At 47.0% G+C, this 14,514-nt stretch overlaps 2 protein-coding genes across 2 annotated transcripts in view; one reads left to right on the forward strand and one right to left on the reverse strand.

Annotated features, from left to right (window-relative positions):
- The window catches only part of LOC147120636 (tubulin alpha chain), a 75,050-nt gene extending 73,614 nt beyond the window's left edge, over positions 1–1,436 (forward strand). Inside the window, exons 3-4 of the mRNA XM_085986790.1 lie at positions 56–204; positions 291–1,436. Of these exons, the coding sequence (XP_085842916.1) occupies positions 56–204; positions 291–1,268 (1,127 nt within the window). The 3' untranslated portion in view covers positions 1,269–1,436. The remainder of the gene's footprint in view (positions 1–55; positions 205–290) is intronic.
- Positions 1–14,514, reverse strand: part of stk16 (serine/threonine kinase 16) — a 102,712-nt gene that overhangs the window by 32,185 nt on the left and 56,013 nt on the right. The gene's annotated exons all lie outside the window — the stretch shown is intronic.

The following is a 14,514-nucleotide window of genomic DNA, read 5'->3' on the forward strand; positions in this document are numbered from 1 at the left end:
TGAATGCCCCCTATTGGATTGTAATCTGACCTCCATCTACCATTCTGAATTCCAGATGAGGTCCGTACTGGTACCTATCGCCAGCTGTTCCACCCCGAGCAGCTCATCACCGGGAAGGAAGACGCTGCCAACAACTACGCCCGCGGGCACTACACCATCGGCAAGGAGCTGATTGACCAAGTTCTGGACAGGATCCGTAAACTGGTGAGCACTTCCTGTAGCACGTCAATAATCTGTAAATTGCAGTTCCTTGCTTTGACGGATTGAGCTATTTATGATCTCTTCCACAGTCAGACCAGTGCACAGGACTCCAGGGTTTCCTCGTGTTCCACAGCTTCGGCGGAGGCACCGGCTCTGGTTTCACTTCCCTGCTGATGGAACGTCTCTCTGTTGACTTTGGTAAGAAGTCCAAGCTGGAGTTTTCCATCTACCCGGCTCCTCAGATCTCCACCGCTGTCGTCGAACCCTACAACTCCATCCTGACCACCCACACCACCCTCGAGCACTCGGACTGTGCCTTCATGGTAGACAATGAAGCCATTTATGACATCTGTCGCAGAAACCTGGACATTGAGCGCCCATCCTACACCAACCTTAACCGGCTCATTAGTCAGATTGTGTCCTCCATCACAGCCTCCCTTCGCTTTGACGGTGCCTTGAATGTTGATCTGACAGAGTTCCAGACCAATTTGGTTCCATACCCACGTATCCACTTCCCTCTGGCTACCTACGCCCCTGTAATCTCAGCTGAGAAGGCTTGCCATGAGCAACTGTCTGTAGCCGAGATCACCAATGCCTGCTTTGAGCCAGCTAACCAGATGGTCAAGTGTGACCCCCGGCATGGCAAGTACATGGCTTGCTGTCTGCTCTATCGGGGTGACGTGGTGCCAAAAGACGTCAATGTTGCCATTGGCGCCATCAAGACCAAACGCAGCATTCAGTTTGTGGACTGGTGCCCAACTGGCTTCAAGGTTGGCATCAACTACCAGCCTCCCACTGCAGTACCCGGTGGGGACTTGGCCAAGGTGAAACGCGCAGTGTGCATGCTGAGCAACACCACGGCCATCGCCGAGGCCTGGGCTCGCCTTGATCACAAGTTTGACCTGATGTATGCCAAGCGCGCCTTTGTGCATTGGTATGTGGGTGAGGGGATGGAGGAAGGGGAGTTCTCGGAGGCCCGTGAAGACATGGCAGCCTTGGAGAAAGATTACGAAGAGGTTGGCATTGACTCCTTTGAGGGTGATGAAGAGGGGGAGGAGGAGTATTGATCGACTTCGTACTTAACCAATGATGTACAATCTTTGTAAAATGAGGCTCTGTTTTATTTTATAACATTGTAAAAGCTAGCAATATGGTATGACCACACTGTACTATTGTAATTACTGACTTCTGAAATTCTTTTATTTTGTTATTTAGTAAAACGTATTTTGAGCCAACATTTGTTGCAAATTTTCATTGTCTCATTTTGAATTATCGCTGTCCTGCTGATCTGAAGTAAGTTGGAATGGAGTGAGAGTTTATTAAAAAAAAATAGGGGCTCCTCTTAATCTAGAGTTGAGACACAGTGTTGAGGGAGCTTCACTCTGCATTTAACCCGTGCTGTGCCAAACCTGGACGTACTTGATGATTCAATTTTCCAACTACTAGCTTAGTTAGTCGCACGCTTGTCTCGAGTCAGAAGGTTGTGTGCTTAAGCCTCACCCCAGAGACTTGAGCACATAATCCAGGCCGACACTCCCAATACAGTACTGAGGGAGTGCTGCATTGTTGGAGGTGTCGTCTTTCGGAGGAGATGTTAAACCGAGGCAATGCGTGCCCCCTTTGGGTGGATTTAAAAGATCACATGGCACTATTGGAAGAAGAGCAGGGGAATTTTCCTGGTGTCCTAATAAGATTTATCCATCAACTACTACCACCTAAAACTGATTATCTGATTACTTACGTCATTGCTGTTTGTGAGATTGTGCTGCGTGTAAATTGGCTGCCAGGTTTCCCTATTTTAAAACAGTGACTACGCTTCAAAAGTGGCTAATTGGCTGTGAATCATTTTGGGATGCCATGAGATCATGAAGGTGCTATTATAAATACAAGCCCTTTCTATAATAAGCAGGAGAAATATCCATCAAAACAAAGAGAAATGTACCCTTCAGAAGCTATGCATATATTTATATTTACTCTGTTCCCTCAGCGGGTATGTCAGTCTAGTTCATTTGGTGGCGGTGGGTCAGAAGATTGTGGGTTTGAGCTCCACATCAAAACAGGAGCACATAATCCAGATTGACACGCCACTGCAGTACTGAGGGGGGAGCTGCAATGTCTGGTGTACTGCCCTTTGGATAAGACATTTCAACAAGGCTCTGTCGGCACATTCCCGTGGTTCAGTTGCATGTTTAAAAAATCCCACGGCACTATTCGATGAAGAGTAAAAGTCCTCTTAGTGGCCTGGACAAGCTTCACCCCTCGTAAAAAGATGTTAAACTGATGAGATGTCTGCCTTTTTTTTTGTTGAAAGCTTTAAATGGGAAGACAGGGTTAGAATTCCAGAAGGATGAGACCAAATGGGCCAGAGGGACTTCCCCATCCCAAACTATCTAATTAAAAGCGCAGTGCTTCCCTCTATCAATTAAACTGAAAGGGTCACTTAGTGATTCACTATACCAATATGCTGTGTGGGTAGATGGAGGTCAGGCTAGAGAGGGCAATCAATGCAGTCTCCATGGCTATTCAGCATTTTCAGTTGCAATCACAATGAGGTTTCCCTTAAAATAAACCTGTAATTCCGAGTGTGGAATGGCAATACAGTGCATTGAAGTGTCAACAGCTCTGAAGTGGGACTTGAACCCACAACCTCCTGCCCAAAAAGCATGAGTGATGCCACAGAGGCACGGCTGACAAACTATATTTGAGTATTGTGTGCAGTTTTGGTCGCCTTATCTGAGGAAGGATGTTCTTGCCATGGAAGGAGTTCAGCGGGGATTCACCGGGCTGATACCTGGGATGGCAGGAGTGGCGTGTGGGGGGAGGTTGGGTCGGTTGGACTTGTACTCGCTGGAGTTTAGGGGAATGAGAGGTGATCTCATTGAAACTTATAAAATTCTGACAGGACTGGACAGACTAGATGCAGGAAGGATGTTCCTGCTGGTCGGGGAGTCCAGAACCAGGGGACACAGTCTAAGGATAAAGGGTAGGCCGTTTTGGACAGAGATGAGGAGGAATTTCTTCACCCAGAGAGTGGTGAATCTGTGGAACTCTCTACCACAGAAAGCAGTGGAGGCCAGTTCATTAAATATATTCAAGAAGGAGTTGGATATATTTCTTAAGGCTAAAGGGATCAAGGGGTATGGGGAGAAGGCAGGGACCGGGTACTGAATTTGGATGATCAGCCATGATCGCATAGAATGGCGGAGCAGGCTCGAGGGGCCGAATGGCCTACTCCTGCTCCTACTATGTTACTAAGGCATACTGCACCATTTTGAAACCACGCATTGGGGCTCTAATGCACTCCAATGCTGTTTTACAGATGAGAAGTTAAACCACCTCAGGATGTTCCTAAAGCGCTTTACAGCCAATGAGGTACTTTTGGAGTGTAGTCACTGTTGTAATGTAGGAAACACGGCAGCCAATTTCCACACAGCAAGCTCCCACAAACAGCAATGTGATAATGATCAGATAATCTGTTTTAGTGATGTTGATTAATTGATTGATTGAGGGATAAATATTGGTTAGGACACCGGGGAGAACTTCCCTGCTCTTCTTCGAAATAGTGGCCTTGGGCTCTTTTTCGTCCACCTGAGGGCAGACGGGGCCTCTGTTTAACGTCTCATTTGAAAGACGGCACCTCCGACTGTGCAGCACTCCCTCAGTACTGCACTGGGAGTGTCAGCCTTGATTTTGTAAATGTTTTGTGTGGCAGGGTACTGAAGCATTGGGACAGGAATGTGTCATGTTCGATCTCTACTTCCCCAACTGAATTATCTAATGGATGGGCACCACAAGTTACCTCGTCCAGTCTAGATGATACCCGAGGTCATACCCGCCCTGCTGTATGCCTCAGAGACATGAATCATGTACAGCAGGCACCTCAAAGCACTGGAGAGGTACCACCAACGCTGCCTCCGCAAGATCTTGCAAATCCATTGGCAGGATAGGCGCACCAACGTCAGTGTTCTTGCTCAGGCATCGAAGCTTTGACCAGGCTCAATCGGCTCCGATGGACAGGTCACATTGTCCGCATGCCCGATACGAGACTCCCAAAACAAGTGCTCTACTCGAAGCTCCGGCACGGCAAGAGAGTCCCAGGTGGGCAGAGGAAACGCTTCAAGAACACCCTCAAAGCCCCCTTGAAAAAGTGTAACATCCCCAACACCTGGGAATCCCTGGCCCAAGACCGCACAAAGTGGAGGAGAAGCATCCGGGAAGGCGCCGAACACCTCGAGTCTATTCGCCAGGAGCAAGCGGAAGCCAAGCGCAGGCAGCGGAAGGAGCGCACGTCAACCCAAGCACCCCAGCCACCCGCCCCTTCAACCACCGTCTGCCCCACCTGTAACAGACTGTAGGTCCCGCATTGGACTCACCAGTCACCGGCGAACTCATTTTTAATGTGGAAGCAAGTCATCCTCGGTTCCGAGGGACTGAAGATGAGGAGGAGGGATGTGAATACTAACCCCTTCTTGTTCAAGTATCTCCAATATTTCTGTTGGGGACTGCCTGCTTTTGTACAAATATAAGAATCTGCACCTTTTGAAGGTAAAATTGGGAGTGAATTCACTGAAACTCAAACAGAAATTATTTACTCTCCCAAGGTTGACACTTCAACCTTTAAATTACCACAGAAACAACTCCCTCTGCTTTACTGGTTTTACGTGTTTTCAGCTCATGCACTGCCACTTTGAAACAAAAAACTACTACAGTGTAGTCTTAGACCTACCCAACTGTAAAGAGGGCTTAACTGCAGTAATATTAGCACTAAAACAAGCACTTAAATAAACCATCTGAATCCCTTAACGAGATTCCAGTCTGTTACTCACTCCCGGGTATCCATTATTATTCTATATATAAGCCATCTGAACCTCTCGATTAGATTCCAGCCTGTTACTCCCGGGTACCCTCTATCTATATATATAAACCCCCTGAACCCCTCGATTAGATTACAGCCTGTAACTCACTCCCAGGTATCCGTTATTCTATATATAAACCCCCTGAACCCCTTGATTAGATTACAGCCTGTAACTCACTCCCGGGTATCCATTATTCTATATATAAACCACCCGAACACCTCGATTAGATTCCAGTCTGTAACTCACTCCTGGGTATCTGTTATTCTATAAACCCCCTGAACCACTCGATTAGATTCCAGTCTGTAACTCACTCCTGGGTATCTGTTATTCTATAAACCCCCTGAACCACTCGATTAGATTCCAGTCTGTAACTCACTCCTGGGTATCTATTATTCTCTGGTGTGGAGATGCCGGAGTTGGACTGGGGTGGACAAATGTAAAAAGTCACACACCAGGTTATAGTCCAACAGCTCGAGCAGAAACTGATAGCCAAGTTCCGCACCCATGAGGACGGCCTCAACCGAGATCTTGGGTTCATGGCACGCTACATGTAACCCCACCTGATGCAGGGTCATCCAGACTCGAGTCGACATTGGCTTGTTCTCTCTACACAGATGCGGCCGGACCTGCTGTGATTTCCAGCCAAAAAAAATGTTTTTTGTCTTTCATACAGACCCCAGCATCTGCAATATTTGACCCCTTGTGACCCCACCTCATTGTTCTTTGATGTAATGTTTCCCTGACTGACCTGTTTGGACACCATTCACACCTTTGACTGCTGTGATTATCTCTCTGCCGAGGTGTGATAAATGGCAGTTGGAAAGGTTACCTGTAAACATCGGACATGATTCTCTGACTATATAAGCTGTGTCTTTATGCATTTCTCCACTTCACCTGAAGAAGGAGCAGCGCTCTGAAAGCTTGTGATTTCAAATAAAGCTGTTGGACTATAACCTGGTGTTGTGTGACTTTTGACATCTATTATTCTATATATAAACCCCCTGAACACCGCGATTAGATTCCAGCCTGTTACTCACTCCCGGGTACCCTCTATTTTATATATAAAGTCCCCCCAAACCCCTCGATTAGATGCCAGCCTGTAACTCACTCTAGAATCTATAAAGCTGTATTTACATATGCTGTTTTCACAGATTTGTTTGTTTAATAAAATGTAAAACAAATGTAGGGCCACAATCAGACCTGGACCTTAAACATCATGAACTTACTGGGCCTGAGTTACTCAGGAAAGTGATTGAGTTGAATAAATGCCAAATACAATAAATTATTCCAAAGCGCAGATGATGCAGGTCCTGGGCCGGGAGTGGCGTTATCTATACATATCCTGCTCCTCTCTGATTCGGCCAACTCTTTAACAAGTCCTTACTGCTTGTGGACTTTAATGTCCCACTCAAAACTGTACAACAAACAAACCTTTGGAGCCCTGATTCAATCTCTGTGGGCTTGTCTTCTCATGCCATGCTACTGCACTTGTATTCTCAGACCATTAGTAGAAAGCTTTTTAACATCAGAAACGCAGCTATTATCAAAGATTACAGCCTGTAACTCACTCCCAGGTATCCGTTATTCCATATATAAACCCCCATTTTAAAGGGAGAGAGGTAGGGAGGGAATTCCAGAGCTTAGGGCCTAGGCATAAGAACATAAAAAATGAGTAGGCCATTCGGCCCTTCGAGCCTGCTCCGCCATTCAATAAGATCACAGCTGATCTACCTCAACTCCACCTTCATGCAGTAGCCCCATATCCCTTCAGCAGCTGAAGGCACGGCCGCCAATGGTGGGGTGAAGGAAATTAGGGATGCGCAAGAGGCCAGAATTGGAGGAGCACAGAGATCTCAGAGGGTTGTAGGGCTGGAGGAGGCTTCTGAGACAGGGAGGGGGCGAAGCCATGGAGGGATTGGAACGCGAGGATGAGAATTTTAAAATCGAGGCATTGCCGGGCAGGAAGGTGGGGGGGAAATCAGAATGGAAGTGGTTTAAGACCCTCCTTAAAACTTACCTCTTCGACCAAGCTTTTAGTCACCCATCTTAGAGCAGAGAAGGTTAAGGGGAGATTTTCAAAATCATGAATGGTTTTGATAAGAGTAGATACGGAGAATGTGTTTCTACTGGCGGGAGGGTTGGTAAACAGAGGACACAGATTTAAAATAATTGGCAAAAGAACCAGGGGTTGGGATGAGGGGGCATGAGAAGAATTTTTTTAGTCAGCGAGTTGTTGTGATCTGGAACGCGCTGCCTGAAAGGGCGGTGGAAGCAGATTCAATAGTAACTTTCAAAAGGGAATTGGATAAATACTTAAAATGGAACACTTTGCAGGGCTATGGGGAAAGAGCAGGGGGAGCGGGACTAATTGGAGAGCTCTTTCAGTGACACAATAGGCCGAATGGCCTCCTTCTGTGCTGTATTATTCTATGATCCTATCTTCATATCTCCTCCTTTGGTTTGGTGTCAATTTATTGTCTGATTATGCTCCTGTGAAGCAACTTGGGGCGTTATCCTGAGTTAAAGGTGCTACATAAATGCAAGTTGTTGTTACAGTGGCATAGTGGGTAAGGAACTGTATTAGCAACCGGTGAGTTCAGATCATGGAAAATTGGAATTCAATACATTTGATACTTTGTGGGCTAGCAACATGGACAATAACTCCTCCCAAACCCGTGATCTCCATCACCTAGAAGGACAAGGGCAGCAGGCGCATGGGAACACCATCAACTCCAAGTTCCCCTCCAAGTCACACATCCTCCTGACTTGGAAATATATCAGCCGTTCCTTCATCGTCGCTGGGTCAAAATCCTGGAACTCCCTCCCTAACAGCACTGTGGGAGCACCTTCACCACACGGACTGCAGCGGTTCAAGAAGGCGGCCCACCACCACCTTCTCAAGGGCAATTAAGGATGGGCAATAAATGCTGGCCTTGCCAGCGACGCCCACATCCCGTGAATGAATAAAAATCTATGAAAGCTGCCCAGTTGTTGTAAAAACTCAACTGGCTCATTAATGGCCTGCAGGGAAGAGAAACTGTTGTGCTTACACGTCTGGCTTACTCGTATGTAACTCTAGTTCCACACGATGTGGTTGATTGTTGTGATGGTCTCTGAAGTGGCCTAGGAAGACGCTCAGTTTTTTTTAATTCGTTCCTGGGATGTGGATGTCGTTGGCAAGGCCAGCTAGGGATGGGCAATAACTGTAGCCTTGCCAGTGTCACCCACACAGAGAACAATTTTATCACTACTACTTGATTTACCTCATCTTCTCTCCTATTCTACAACACCTTTATTTTTATCCCTCGCTGGGATGTGGGCGTCGCTGGCAAAGCCAGCATTTAATGCCCATCCTTAGCTGCCCTTGAGAAGGTGGTGGTGAGCCGCCTTCTTGAACCGCTGCAGTCCGAAAATATGACACCGAGCCAAAGAAGGAGATATCAGGACAGGCGACCAAAAGCCTGGTCAGAGGTAGATTTTAAGGAACGTTTTAAAGGGAGAGAGGTAGGGAGGGAATTCCAGAGCTTAGGGCCTAGGCATAAGAACATAAAAAATGAGTAGGCCATTCGGCCCTTCGAGCCTGCTCCGCCATTCAATAAGATCACAGCTGATCTACCTCAACGCCACCTTCATGCAGTAGCCCCATATCCCTTCGGCAGCTGAAGGCACGGCCGCCAATGGTGGGGTGAAGGAAATTAGGGATGCGCAAGAGGCCAGAATTGGAGGAGCACAGAGATCTCAGAGGGTTGTAGGGCTGGAGGAGGCTTCTGAGATAGGGAGGGGGCGAAGCGCCATGGAAGGATTGGAACGCGAGGATGAGAATTTTAAAATCGAGGCATTGCCGGGCAGGAAGAAAAGCATGGCTCCAGCAAGGTATGTGAACTCGACGCAAGGCTTTTGTTAATTTAGATTTACAATGTTGGAAAACATAAAACTCAGAAAATAGACATGTAGATGCACAGCCCAATAAAATATGTTCTAGAGGCCTGTAGAACGGGTCTGTTCCTGCCTCACAACTGCAGAATGGTTTGATATGCCTGGGGGGGGGGGGGGGGGGGTGGGGGAAGGGAACGAGATGGTTACCTGGGACTGAGGTACAGGCTGGAATCTAGTTGAGCGGTTCTGGTGGCTTATTTACTTTTAAGTGCTCATTTTAGAGTAAAGCTCTCTTTACAGTTGGGTAGGTTTATAAATGTTACAGGGTCAGCTTTTTCTTTCTTTCAATGTGACAGTGCACAAATTGAAAGCGTATAAAACCAGTCGAGCAGAGGGAGTTGTTTTAATTTAAATAGGAACCAGCCCTAACAAGGGCAGAGTAATCAATTTGTACAAAGTTGGGGAAATGCAAATAAACAAACACTATTTCCCCAGTATCAGTGCAGTGACCACACTGCACCAGCTACAGTTAAGCCAGTTGCCCTGTTGTGCTTTACAAAGTATTACAAAATATTTACAGCGCAGAAACAGGCCATTCGGCCCAATAGATCCATGCTGGGTGTTTATGCTCCACACAAGCCTTCCCCCCCCTACTTCATCTCACCCCATCAACATATCCTTCTATTTCTTTCTCCCTCATGTATATCCAGGTTCCCCTTAAATGCATCTCTGCAATTCTCCTCAGCCACTCCCTGTGGTAGCGAGTTCCACATTCGCACCACGCTTTGGGTAAATAAGTTTCTCCTGAATTCCCTATTGGATTTATTAATTAGTGACTGTCTTATATTTATGGCCCCATGTTCTGGTCTTGCCCGCAAGTTTTGCAATATATTCAGGACCAACAAAAAATAGAAAGTGCATTTAGTGTGCTGCTGAGCTGTAGAGACGGGCATGATACAAGCTTCAATTTCCAACCTACGACAGAGTTGGTTTTTTTTGCTTTTGGGATGTTGAAGACACGGGCAAGGGTAGAATTTAATTACCCAATCCCTAATTGTCCCGAGGGTGTTAAGGGTCAAGCGCATGGTGGAGTCTTGTGTTGGTCAGACTGGGTAGGTAAGGGTGGCAGGTCTTTCCCTGAAGGATATTAGTGAACCTGATGAGATAATCGCACAGGAACAAGGTGAAAGATTTATTTGTTATATGGTTTTCAATTGGGTGAAGTCACAGAGGACAGCCAGCACCTCTGTGACCTCACCCAACTCAGCAAGAGCCAGTACCTTGACCAGAATGATACCGGGGCTAAAAGGGTTAGATTATGAGGACAGGTTGCACAGACTACGCTCGTGTTCCCTCGAGTATAGAAGATTAAGGGGTGATCTAATTGAGATGTTTAAGATGATTAAAGGATTTGATAGGGCAGATAAGACAGAAACTATTTCCTCTGGTGGGGCGAGTCCTGAACAAAGGGGGACATAAGCTTAAAATTAGAGCTAGGTGTTAGATCCGTGTATCTTGATGTTGTGTCCTTCAATAATTAGACAAGAGACTGCAGGGAATGATCAACAGGTGTTTACTGAATGAGGGTTACTCTGGAACTAACTATACAGATCCCTACTCAGGGTTTATATACAGGTGTGGTCACTGCCGGTACTACAGTATACAGGAGCTGTAAAAAGTAGTTCTCCCCTTAAAAGGTACATACATTACACTAGGCCGTTCAGAGATCATGGTTCTGTAATCCTTAATACCATTGGCTAACAAAAATCTAGCAATCTCAGTTTTGAAATTTTCAATTGACCCCCAGTCACCACAGCTGTTTGGGGGAAGAGAGTTTCAGATTTCCACTACCCTTTGTGTGAAGAAGTGCTTCCTGACAACACCTCTGAACGGCCTGGCTCTAATTTTAAGGTTCTGCCCCCTTGTTCTGGACTCTCCCCACCAGAGGAAATAGTTTCTCTCTCTCTACCCTATCAGTTCCTTTAAACAACTTAAACACCTCAATTAGATCACCCCTTAATCTTCTATACTCAAGGGAATACAAGCCTAATCTATGGAACATTTCCTCTTTAGCCCCTCATAATTTAACCATTTTAGAACAGTAAAATATGCTCAAAGTTTTGCCATGCTTTTACTGTATGCTGGTGATTCTCACCGGGTAATTTTCCTCTATATTGTGTCCTGGGTTTGTTTGTAATCTTTATTAAAAGTTTTGCACCTATTTAATTTTCCAAGTCCATGCAGCATATGCAGCAGTGCTCAGGTATGTACTCCCCAGTGGAGAGGTAGGGAGGGTGGAAGAAAAGCAGGCAGCTCCCAAGTTGCAACCTGCCCGATTGAAATCCACAGGACACTCAAGAGGGGGCTTCTCCCCGTCACTGACAACTACCAGAGCAGCCTGTAGGCAAGGAGGCGGTTAAATAGCAGGGCCTTTTATAAAAAAAAAATCATGGAAAAATGACCCACCAGATCTCCAGTGATGCTGTTCACAGCAAGTCCGAGGACAGGCGCAGCTCTTACCTGTTGTATGTGCGTGTGTGTTATGTTGACGATTTTCTCTCCGTCTCCTCTTCGTGTCATTTTGTTCTTCTCTCTCCTTTTGAGTGGGGATGTGGCGTGGTGGGGAATTGCTCAAGTTGGGAGGCTGCGGAGGGGAGGGGGGAAAAAGGGTGGGCTACACTTCACGCAGCCTCCTCCCTCCCTCCATTGCACGCATTGTCACTTTTGGTTCCTTGCCACCTCGCTGTTCCCATCGCTTCCCTTCCAAGTAGGCCCAGACTGTTGTCCTGGGCTCTGCTGCCACCTCTTTAGTCAGTGCGTGTTTACAGAATCGCTGCTCAACTGTGGCCCCGTGAGGCACACTTTGCTTTCTCTTCCCCCATGATCACTGCTCTCTCCGTCTGTTGATGTCTTGCTATCTGTCTCTGTCCTACATTGCTCTCTGTGTTCGCCAGTCTCTCTCTTGCTCTGTTTACAGTACCTTTTCGTTGCTAATGGATACATTCTGTGCACCTGCCAAATTAATGTTCACCTCTGACCCCCCCTAAGGTGTGCTCCATTTCTCCTGTGAACTTTATTTCTCTGCTCTTGTTCTTCATCTCTCCCTGATGCCTTACTACATCTGGTATCGCGGTTTCTTTTTCTGCCTGATCTCCGTTTCCTTTTCCCCGATGTCTCTCGCTCTCCCTCCTCCAACCCCCACCCACAATTTCTGTGTTTGGCCCATTTATCTGAACTCTGAGGCATTACTCCTATATCGTGCCCTCTTTTTCTCTCTAATCACCTCTATCTTCCCATTAGGCTGCACACACGTCAGGGCCCGGGAGCGGTTCGGGAAAGGCCACGACAGCAGGAGGGTCTGGGAGATGGCGGAGACCATGATGGTCAGAGGCTCAGGAAAAAAAATAAAGAACTTACATTTATATAGCACCTTTCATGACTAAATCACTTTACAGCCAATGAAATATTTTTGAAGTGTTGCCACTGTTGTAATGTTGGGAAACATGGCAGCCATTTTGCACACAGCAAGCTCCCATAAACAGCAATGTGATAATGATCAGATAATGTTTTTTTTATTGATGATGGTTGAGGGTTAAATATTGGCCAGGACACCGGGGGGGGGGGGGGGGGAGAACTCCTCTGCTCTTCAAAATAGTGCTGTGGGATCTTTTACATCCACCCGAGGGGGCAGACGGGGCCTCGGTTTAATGTCTCATCCGAAAGACGACATCTCAGACAGTGCTGCACTCCCTCAGTACGACACTGGGGAGTGGCAGGCTAGATTTTGTGCTTTAGTCTCTGGAGTGGGACTCGAACCCACAACCTTCTGACTCAGAGGCAAGAGTGCTAATAAATGAGCCACAGCAGAGGCCCAGGATATAGCCCAAGGCATCACAGCAGAAAGACCGGGAGTGACTGCAGGGCAGGCCACGGGGGCAGCTGAAAGTAGGGCTTATCAGGAGACCTGGGAATTACTGTGGAAAATGGGAGGGCAGGGATAAAAAGAAAACGACGTCAGGAGGCCAGGGAGATTAGCGAGGCCACAGGAGCAGTAGTGCAGGAGATGGGCTGCAGCATGAAATTGGGAGTGGCTGCAGGAGACTTGGGAAACTGAACAAATGTGGGAACGTGTGGAACTCTGGTGAGGGAGAGGGAAGGAGAAACATGGGTGGCGTCACTGGGAGAAATATTTTTTAAATAGATATAACTATTATAGAGTAGGTGGGTAAGAGAAAGGGGCAAAGACCCAGTGTCAAGAGTCTCTCCCCGCATTTCCCCTCTGCTTTGCGCCTGGGAAATAAGCTTCCCTCAGCGCAGAGGGAAAAATCAGCCTGAGTGCCACCTGCTGCCGTCAATAGATTTGAGATTCCAAAGGCAGTTTCAGGCCCCAGGAGGTGTGCATAGTGTTGACATGCGAGTGGAAGGCAACAGCTGCATTATGCTGGGTGCTGCTTTTAACGGTCCTACGTATCATCGTCAGAGAGCATTCAACAGACACACTTCTGTGCAACTGAATGCTGAGGAAATGGAGGCTATACTGCAGCCTGTGCCCCAGCCTTCGGGTTTGATGCTCCCCAGTGGCTTGAACTCGAGCACACAAGGAAACACATTGCTGGCTTCTTGTGCGACCCCCTACCTCTTTCACTTCACCATCGGCGGCCGTGCCTTCAGCTGCCGAGGCCCTAAGCTCTGGAATGCCCTCCCTAAACCTCTCCGCCTCCAAGACTCTCCTTAAAACCTACCTCTTTGACCAAGCTTTTGGTCACCTGTCCCAATATCTCATGCGGCTCGGTGTCAATTTCTGCCCGATAACGCTCCTGTGAAGCCCCTGGGGATGTGTTACTATGCTAACGGTGCTATATAACTGTTGTAACTCCAGAGGGGTACTGGCACCAATGCGCTTTTCTGCTTCAGGGCTGCACAAAAGTGGCAGTATACCTGCAGACTTTTTATCTATGTTACATGAAAGCCTGTGATTTAAATATGTATGGGGCATAGGAACAGGAGTAGGCCATCAGCCCTTCAAGCCTGTTCCGCCATTCAATTAGATCATGGCTGGTCTGTATCTTAATTCCATTCATCCGCCTTTGCTTCCGTAACCCTCAATTCCCTTACCAACCAAAATCTATCAATCTCAGTTCTGAAATTTTCAACTGACCGACCCCCCAGCCTCAATATCTTTTTTTGGGGGTGGAAAAAGAGTGTTCCAGATTTGCACTACCCTTTGGTGAAGAAGTGCTTCCTGACATCACCCCTGAGCGGCCTGGCTCTAATTTTAAGGTTATGCTCGCTTGTTCTGGACTTCCCCCCCCCCCCCCCGAGGAAATGGTTTCTCTCTATCTATCCCATCAAACTCTTTAATCACCTTAAACACCTCGATTATGCCTGCTTACCAGGTTTACTGTATAGTCTCCCACTGTGTGACAGGAAGCAGCATTCTACAAGGACGTAAACACACTGTTTCTTTCCTTAGTAATGAGACTGCTTTCAGTGGATTAAAAAAAAGACGTACAGTACTGAATAAAGTGCAAAATCAACATTTTAAAAAAATTCTCCAGATCTCTAGAATTAAATACAGGAG

This window comes from Somniosus microcephalus, chromosome 4 (assembly GCF_052327205.1).
Source record: "Somniosus microcephalus isolate GS21.2 chromosome 4, FLI_Smic_1.0, whole genome shotgun sequence".
Lineage (NCBI taxonomy): Eukaryota > Metazoa > Chordata > Chondrichthyes > Squaliformes > Somniosidae > Somniosus > Somniosus microcephalus.